This window comes from Neltuma alba, unplaced genomic scaffold, assembly GCF_004799145.2.
Source record: "Neltuma alba isolate B1F8T4 unplaced genomic scaffold, ASM479914v2 tig00006194_pilon, whole genome shotgun sequence".
NCBI lineage: Eukaryota > Viridiplantae > Streptophyta > Magnoliopsida > Fabales > Fabaceae > Neltuma > Neltuma alba.
The window spans coordinates 8,416-18,426 of record NW_021634383.1 but is presented as its reverse complement, the minus strand read 5'-3'; the positions used below and the strand labels follow the sequence as shown (position 1 = coordinate 18,426).

Here is a 10,011-nt window from a genome sequence, read left to right as displayed (position 1 = left end):
AAGAATATGCCTTGCCCAGCCAGTTACGTTTAATTTACTGTTTCAAATCTAAAAATTGCCTAAAAGTGATAGATGTTCATTTGAAGAAATGGACGTCAAAAGTCTTTTTTTAAAAATTTTATTGATAAGGAAGATTTGCATTCGAGTATTAATTGTAGAGTGCTAATACTTTTTATATATGCAAATACTTATCTCATCCTATTCATAACTTATTTTTAACATGGTTTTACACATATTAATAAAAATTTTAAACTTCATTAATTCCTATTTAAAATTTAACAACTTTTCAGTTTTATTTTTATTTAATATAAAATATATCTCATGAGAGCAAAGTCAATACAATAGTAAATAAAGAGTAAAATTGTACATTCATATAAATTTTTTTTCTGCCATATAAATATGACCAAAAGTTTTCTTCTCTCTTGTCCTATAAATAAGACCAAAGGAATACATGGGACTTTTCTAGCCAATGAAATTTATAAATATATAAGGACTTTTCATCTATTTTATATAACTATTTGAGCTATTGATGACTATGCAAGTAGTGTAGGATATAGAAAAGGGCCATCATTGCCGGAGAGTGAGGGGCTTGGTTGATACGGGTACTATATGTGATGCTTCAATGAGATGTGAAAGCTGAGGCATATATCCGACCTGTGAGAAGCCCTGGCCCCTCTAAAATCTTCCAAATCTTATGCCTAATCACTTGAGTTATATATATACATATTCTAATATCTTGATGAAAAGTTAATTTAACTGGTTCAACAAAAGCTAATGTGAAAAGATCAAAAGCTAATTCTTTCCCTTTTGTGAAAGTTACCCCAAATTTGTCATCTAGATTCACCTGTCTCTCTTGCTCCTTTACCCCCTCTTAGCCCACTGAAAAAAAAAAAAGACGCACACACACACACACACATTGAAATCACCATGAAAGCTAGCCATATAATCACATGCCACTTCCATCATTCTAAATTTGTTTAAAGCAAAAGTAAAAGATCATGATCTATCAATCAATGAAAAAATGAAAATGAAAAAAGATCTCAGACCTTTGGATCCATCATGAATATATCCCAGTTCCATGCAAAATATATACAAGCCTCTCCTACAATAATAATAGTTCCAGAATAGATCTTCTTTCCCTACTTCACTGTTACGTTTCTGTCTGGAGCACATATTACTATATATTAGTCTCAAGCATGAAGATATAGAACTACTGGCTTTTAAATTTCTTTTCTGAATCAATGGTGTGCAACAAAAAGATAATTAAAACTCATGGAAGGTGTATCGCAGAAACAGTTATAACTTATCTGGTAATGATATATTGGAAGCCAGAGTGTGTGAACATATACGTCGTATTATTATTATTTTTGTGCAATATATATTTTGTATTATTAATTAGAAGAGAAATAAGGAAAAAAAATAAGTAAGATTATGAGGCGTGAAACTATACACAATTAAGTATGTATTATTACTTTATCTTCCTAATACATAAGTTGGAAAATCGAATTTTAGATGATGTCCTCTAATTGATCTCAACTACATGCACATTGTAGTGAATGTCCGTGGAGGTAAGAAATGATCCATTTAATATCTCTCACTTTATAAAAGTAAATATGAGTTGAACGACGTAGTATGGATGCACCCGTAAGATTATCAGGATATCTAGATCTATCATAGCCAGCTTCAGAAGAAATATTATGTGGTTCTGGTTTTTCTTTCTAACTCATACACAAAGGTCTAGATCCTATCCTAGCTAGGGTTTCAGTAATTATATATCTTGTATTCTTTCAATTCGAGCAATAATTATATCATTTTCATAATTAACATACCATGTGGCTTAAATAATGAAATTTGGTCGCTGTCAATCTACAATATTACCTTTAATTAATTTGTTATATTGTTTTGGCCTTGCCCATCGTTATATAATGAAATTTTTACCCTCAGTCAATTTTCGGTGTCGAACCTACAACAACAGCGATGCTGGCATTCATGGCAAGATCAGCTTCGACTTCCTACCGGCCACCACCGTCAACCAAAGAACCCCTCCCTCCGGCAGTGAACGGCGGCTTCCTCCACCGTTCCATGTCGTTTTCAATAAATCTCAGCAGGTTCGGCTTCATGTGCTTCAGCAATATTGTTGGGCGATGGCTTCTTCATCATTTGATGTTCAATGCTTCAGTTTCATTTTTTTTAATAGAATTTGTTTTGCTGTGGCAACAATGGAGAAGATGCAGCACCATAGATTAGGGTTTATTTGTCTTAGGTATTTGTTTTAAGTTAGATCTAGGCAGTAAAAAGTGAACTGGTGAGTTGCTGAGTTACGCTGAGGGCGTAGACTAAATAAAAATTATTAAAAAATTTGACGTACATACTAAATATATTTTTAAAGTTCTATTCTGTTTTAATTTCTATATATTTCGATTCCAATTCTATGTTTTTAAATCTCTTCTATCATACAAACAAAAACGAGGTCTCTCTCTCTCTCTCTCTTTTGTTTCTTTTCTTTATTTATTTTGTCTGTCCTTGGCCATGCACAAGACTGACTTACATGCCCGCCAATACTTTATTTTCACTTTTCTTTTGTCTTCCTTTATTCTGAACTTGAGATTTCTTAGTTTCTTTATAACCATTGTCTGGCTGGGAGTAGGGACGACGAAGACCATGAACCGCTAAAATTTGAAGACGAAATCCACAATAATATTGAGGGTTTTGAATTTTCTTGAGATTGGACAAGCAATTTTGTATTCTTTTCTTGTCTTGACTCTTGAAAGTCATATTCACATGGACCATCCCCTATCCAAAACCTTCATATAATTGAAGGCGTGATGTATGAACCCATATTGCACTGAACCAGGGATACTCATCAAAGCGATGAGCACCGCAACTAGTTTTGCATTAAACATGTTCATGTATGGTTCACATATTTGATATTTCCCTCTTTTTTTCCTTTGTGTTGTGTGTGTCTCATTATGACTTATGACTATATAACTTGAAAAAGTAAATTAACGCGAAGTTATTATTAGGGATATATTAAGAGTGAGGAAAGAAGGAGAAGCCACGGCCAACAAGAAATCTTTGATTCCAATAAGACAAGATTACGGCGGCTATAAGGATTCCCCTAATCTCGCCACTTGTTATTACTCACACAAACCTACAAATTAACTTTGATAGACAAAACCAAAATTAAAGAAGAAAAGGTGGGGGAGGAGAAGGGGGACACAACGATAAAAGTCTAGAAGGAATCAGACAAAACGCCAGACCGTCCATAAAATCAGAGTAATAAAAGGCGTACCATGAAGAGTAAAGATATTATACATATAAATATGGGTTTGTCTAGTCAAATGCATCACATTGTTCATTTTCTTATGTTTATCATACGTACAAAGTCAAAGCCAAGACCCATGCTGCTATCATATGAAAACAACAGAGATGCCAGTTAATTTCTAGCTAGCAGAGAGACACAGTGAGAAAAGCATATATATCCAGAATAAGCCATCATCATGATCATTATCAAAAGCAGAATTTAAAATTGAGGGGGGCTGATCAAAAGAGCCAAGAGAATTCATGGAAAGGCTAGCTGCTGCTATTATTTACACATAATTTGAAGGGACCCAAAGGACAAATTAAAGTTTGGGGGGAAAAAATTTATAATAATAAAGACATTAATTGTTTGATTAAAATTGATGGTCATGTTTTAAAAGAGAGGGTACCAAGATTCGTGGGTCTTCATGCATTGGCGTTGCACTACCATCCGTTCTTCCTTTTGGACTGTGTGTGTGAGAAATAATGTCTCCTTTTTCTTATTCCTTTCCCATTTGGATTTTCTTAATCAGTAGAACAATTAATCCACGATTCCACCATACCTTCACTTCTTGCAGTCACACACTGATCCGTCGTCTTCTCTCCATGAAAATCTGATGAAGCAGCCGATGAGTAGTTCACTTTCCCATTTGTGTCTCGTTCTAAATCTCCCAAGTTGCCACCCGCAGACCTCATAACTCCACGATCACCGCCATTGTTGGTCGCACCCGTTCTCTCGGCCCACTCCGATGATGAAGAAACCATATTCTGATGATGAAGGCCACCTATGTTATGGTTCAATCCGAATTCCTCCAGCACGCCCATTTTGAGATGCGAATTATCGCCAGCACTGGCCGGAATTCCCAGAGGAGATTGAGTTTTAGAGGCCAGACTATTGGAGGAACTTCCAAGGTGGATCGATGGGAAGTTGAGTGACGGGTTGTGTATGTTGACGTTGAGACTAGGCTGCTTGAGAAGGCATAAATCAGAAGAAAGTGACGGGTGGAGAATGGAGTTTGAATTAGTCGAAGAAGAAGCCAATGGGTCCACCACCGTTGATGGAAATGCCGGAATTGACGACAGGAATGGCTGATGATAAGACTGAGGCTTCTGGGCAAAAGGTCGAAGAAGATTATAAGTCGGCGGAGGAGGAGATCTTACGGCGTGAGAACCAAGAAGATCCAAGCGACTTCTTTGGAACGGCGACGAAGAGAAAGGCGGTGCCGGTATACCAGTGAATTCCTGAACCATGGCTCGGAAATTGGTGGTGTCCGTCGTCAGAACCGTCGTGGGTGCACGCCGCGACGCTCTCGATCGCTTCTTTGGGTTCCGTACAACGTTGTTGTTGCCGGACGGATCAATCCCGTCGCCTCCGGACACAGAAACTAATCCTCGCGAGTAACTTTCTGGAACGAGAGGGTGCTGAGTGGTTTGACCACCCAATTGACTGGAGAAAAAAGGCTGGCTGGAGGAAGAAGAAGGATTGAAGCCACCGAGATCGGAGCGATTTGGGTCGGATCTAGCGGTTCTGGACCAAACCATGTCGAAGCTGGAAAGCGACGGTGACGTTTGAATTGGATCCAAGTAATTGGATGAAGGATCGAAGAAAGGCGGTGGGTTTGAGTGTGTAGAACCTGCGTGGATGGGTGGGTTCGGGTGGTTGAAGAAGGTGGAGATGGATTCGGCGCGTGAATCGTACTCGTCATCACCGCCGCTGGAGGATTGCAAACTACCAGTACTGTTCCCGGAATCCATGAGAGATAAAGAGAGAGAGAGCCGAAAGTGGAAAGACGTGAAGGGTAGGGAGATGGGAATAGCACAGAGAGATTTGCTTTCTTAGACATACCCATTTAAGAATGAGGCATGGGCGGAAGAGAAAAAGATACACATGTTTCTGATTCTGCAAGAAGAAATCACCTCTCAGAAAGTACGACCACGTCTTTAATCCTCTGATCTGCGACCCACGACACGACACTTGTTCTCTGACCAGACAAGAACAACATGCGTCTGCAAGCTGGGAACACGGATCATCAATTTAATTACTACTTGCAGTTGCGGAGAGACGCTGTGAATTACATGGGCTTCTGAGAGAGAGAGAGAGAGAGAGAGAGATGGAACGAGAAGGAGGCTCTGTATATTAGGGTTTGTTCGAGTGAGAAAAAAGGAGGAGAGAGGAAGAAAGGGATGGTTCTCTAGCCTTTTTCTTCTTTAAAAGGCTCGACTGCTTCTTCTGCTTATGGTGTCATCCAGAAAGGAAAGATCAGAGTGGGGCAGCCATGGAAGAAAGAGAGAGGCTGGCGATGGTAAGCTCTTAGTGGTCAAAGTATGTGAGAGTTGTGGCTTTGATTCGCAGCGTGTGAAATGGAGAAAAATATAATGCGGTTAAGGAGGAAGGATATAGAATTTGTTTATTTATTTATTTAATAATTAAATATTTCTTTCATGGAAAAATCGTCCTAGATTTTTTGGAAGGAAGCAACCTAATCAGAGTGATGGTTGGTCGAACTACACTACGAGGGAGGGAAACACAAACTAAAGCTGCAGCTTCAGGAGACGACTTGAAAAGTATACACGAAATACGTCAACCCCCCCCCCCCCCGCCTTTTCTTTTTTTGTCTGTGGTATTAAATTAAGAAAATATTTCCAAAATTATCACAAAGTTCTTGGGACACAGTTAATTTGACCCAGTCAAAATCTTAAAATAACGCGTATAAGAAAGAATATCACGATCCGTATCATATAAGGCAGATAATTTCCGTCTATCGATTTCTTGTGTCTGCGTCTCTGTGACACATATCAGCAACGACTTGGATTGTTCAACAACTAGAACTGTAAAAACCAATATATATATATAGAAGTCTCTGATCTTTAATATAAGATCTAATTATTGAGTTGATTTTCGTTCTAAATATAAGATCTATTTCTCATATTTATCATTTTTTTAAATTATTCTTATGAATACTCCTTCAACCATAAACAAGTAGAAGATGAAGAGATATATTAAGGAAGATGATTATAGTGTTTTAGAAAAAACATATCATATTTCTTATAATTAACTAACCTACCTAATTTCTTTAATCTAAATCAAATCAGTTAAATAGGTCTTATTAGGACCAGAGGAGTATATATAAAAAAGAGAAAAACATAAAATTGAACCTAAAAATTAATCTATATACTTTTTTGTTTGGGTGATATATTTTTAATTAGGATCTTCTTGAGACTCAGGCCGTTTAGTTCAAAGGGATATATATAGACCTGGTGGTTTCAGTCGGGTCAATATAATATAGAATGTTAATTCTATTTTCTTTATGTTTTGTAATTGTATACCAATAAAATGGAATTTCTTTTTTAAAAATTTTATGGTGTTATTTAAATTAAAGTACTAAAACTTATTATTAGCACCAACTAGCATTAACTCCGTATATAGGACTCTTTTGGTTTATTTTGGTATATAATATGGATGATAGGGGCTTGCTATATATTTTAGATGTCTGTATGTCCAGGTTGATATAGCTAGTATTTAACCTATATTTTGGCCGAAAGAAGCCTATATTTAAATAGAAAAATTTGTCTAACCCAACCATGTAATTTTATAACCTAACCAATTTAGAACTAGATTAAACTGTACTAGCAACTATTTCTCTACATATATAGTAAGTTGGCAACAACTATTTGATTTCAAATTCAAAAAAAATTAAAAGCGAGCATTTAAACCAACTTTTCATATGAAATAAATTGATTAATAAATTCAATGGCTTTCTTTTGCCAACTATTTTTTTATGGTTTGATTTATTTAAAACGGAGCAATTATATTTATGCTAGTTTTGGTAATTTCTTTTTCTTTTCTTTAATTTGTTCCCACTATTAAAGCCAACAAATGGTTTCAATACCTATTTAATGTGCAGCTTTGATAAATACATGAAAAGCTATCTCATTTATAAAGAATAAAAAATAGTTGTTCCACTACTTTATGTACAAAATTTATTTTGATAGCTGTAAATGGTTAATTGAGTGAATAATTGATTATTTGGAGGAGGAAAATGACAAGTAAATATAGTACGGATTGTTTGAAAAAAAAGAAGAGAAACATTGAAGGTAATAAATATTAGGTTAGGTCAGACACAAATTCTCATTGTGGATCACAAATACCTAACAAAAAATCAATTTAAGAAAAAGGAAAATAAATTAAATCAAAATAGAACCAAATGTTATTATTTTTATTTTAAAAAAATTAATTTTCTTGATGAAAATTAAACCAAACTGAACTTGTGGACACACCCAAATTAGCCACTGCACTCATCTAGGCGAAAAAAAAAAGAACGAGTCAAAAAGACTTAAGCTGCTCTTTGAAAATAAAAGAATAATAAAAAGAAAAAATGCCACCCTTGGGCTTGGGATCGGGATCGTAAAATGACGATAATTTTATAACGTGAGGAAAACAATAAGGTTGCTTTGAAGAACTATGACAAAAAGAACAAGCTCTTTTTTGGCCAGAAAAATAAAGTATTGTGGAATATGTGTTTGTGCGTGGGTGTATAAAAGATTTCTTTATCAATTCTAGTATTCTATGTGCAATAGTAGTGATATACTATTTCCGTTTTGATATATTCCTTTGTACTGTGTTTCCTCAAGCTCAGATCCACACCACAACCAACCAACCAAACATGTACACCATTTCTCACGTATTCTCTCTTTGTTTAAAAAAAAATCTTTTAAAAATAATTAAATTTTATTTTAACAGATCGCCAATAGAATTAAACTAGGTTCATGATTTACCTCTTTTTGTTTGGAGGAGATTGAAAGGGATAGGAAGAGAGAGATTGTAATGAGTTCAATTTTAAGAAAAAATGAATAAGCATGGTTATAAGAATAAAAAAATTAATGGAATTAGAGAAGATATAAGATAAAAAAATAAAAAATTTTAATTAAAAAAATCTTAACTCTACCAGTTGAATTCAATAGAATCTCTCATTCTCCCTAACCAAAAGAGCAATTACAAAGTTCACTGGAAAAAAGGAGCAATTACTAATGCATTTACAGATAAAACTACTAATAATGTCCACACATTATTAGTGGAATTTAATCCCACATTTTTTTGTGGGATATAAAGTGTATTATCACTAATTGAACTTTGTTAGGCCAACCCCGCTGGCAAATGTTTGGCTACCGTTTAAAAAAGTGATCAAAAGTACAGCATATATAAATTTCAACATGTCTCGCCTCCGTCTCTAATTTTTTTCTCCCCTGGAAATATTATCAGGCCTCCTAAAAAGCAATTATAAGCCATAAGGTGAAATATTAAATGTAGCAGAAGATACTAGGCCTCTCATAAAGTGGTGATCAGAATTCAAATTCCAATTGAAGAAAGTGCCATACTAGAAAAACATATTTTTTATATTGCCTAATCTATGCCAGTTGTTGCGCCAACGGTGTAATGAATGAAGCGGTGACATTTTTATAAATAACGATCAATATTTACATCGGTATTATTACACCCGATGTTATTATTACTTTTTACATCAAACATTAACCCAATGGTGTAAGGTTACTTAAATGCATCGGTAATTGTAAACAACCGGTATACTAGTCTTTACATCTGCCTATCTCTAGCCTTTTTGTTTTCCTGAAGTAATCTGAACTCGACTGGTTACCACGTCCTATCACCATTGTCTATATAAAATTAGAAGCCAACTGTCCTTCTCTTTCTCTATTGTCTTTTTTATACTACTGTCGGTAGCCCCACAATGGTGAAATGGTAAGAAATCGTCCCAACACGTCCTCCATCTTTTCCTCTTCCCTATCTGGCTATCTCCACCATCCTCCCACGCCTCTGCCTCCTTTCAACCAACTACTTGCAAGAGTAACAGTGATTGAATGTGGCTTTCGCCGTGTGGTGTCTCACTTCTACACCCTCAACAATGGGGTCAACTTCTTGCTTGATGACAGACACATCTAGTATAAAGACATGGATAGCCCCTCTGCGGCCTCCTCCTCTAACTATAGTCTTTTTTTATTGTAAAAATTTAGCCTTTTTTAATATTTTGTAAAGATAGCCTTTGTGCCGCCCACCAATTATATATAAATATATATGATATATTGTGATGATCTACTCTTGTGTTTTTTTTTTTAACACATTTTTCTCTTCTCGATTTTTAACAATGAATCCTAAAACTCGTAAAAATGTAGTCTTTTTTTTTTTCCATTAGTTTAAAGAAAGAGAAGAACAACTGGTTATTTTCTAAGAACTTTATCCCGAATGTTGTCATGTTTGATGTAACATTTAAAATTTAACCGGTTATCTTGTGCTCAATGTAAAATGTGTTTTCCAATACCAGTTTCTATGTCAAACCGGTGCTAACTTTTTGTCCAAGCTATAAATAAGACCCTCCCGCTTTCATTTTTGTGGGCCTCAGAATAGGAACAAGTGTGCTCTTAGAAAGAAATATGAAGACGGCTAGAGTGCTCAAGTTGTCTTTCGTCACTCACCATCCCCCGTACCTCTGCCGCTCTATTCTCATCATAGGTAACATAGTAGTTGTTTTATTTCTCCCCTAAGCTATTTTCTAAACTGTAGGTCTCTTTTTGTTCGAGAGCAAGGTTGCAAGCTGTTTGAGGCTTGAGGTATTGTTGGCGTATTTGGTCCATTAAATAGAATGAGAAACTCTACCAAGTATTGGATACTCAAGTATGATCAAATTCGAGTTGTAGTAC

General features: G+C 35.6%; 1 protein-coding gene across 1 annotated transcript; it reads right to left on the bottom strand.

Annotated features, from left to right (window-relative positions):
• Window positions 1-3,277: 3,277 nt before the first annotated feature.
• On the bottom strand, window positions 3,278-5,684 carry LOC114749849 (uncharacterized). Its single transcript, XM_028938392.1, has one exon. It carries the CDS (start codon window positions 5,053-5,055, stop codon window positions 3,826-3,828), a length of 1,230 nt encoding a protein of 409 aa, XP_028794225.1. The 5' UTR covers window positions 5,056-5,684; the 3' UTR covers window positions 3,278-3,825.
• Between the last annotated feature and the right edge of the window lie 4,327 nt (window positions 5,685-10,011).

Bases quoted from the DNA above. Each gene is read 5' to 3' on its own strand.
- LOC114749849 (XM_028938392.1), bottom strand. From the start codon at position 5,055: ATGGATTCCGGGAACAGTACTGGTAGTTTGCAATCCTCCAGCGGCGGT.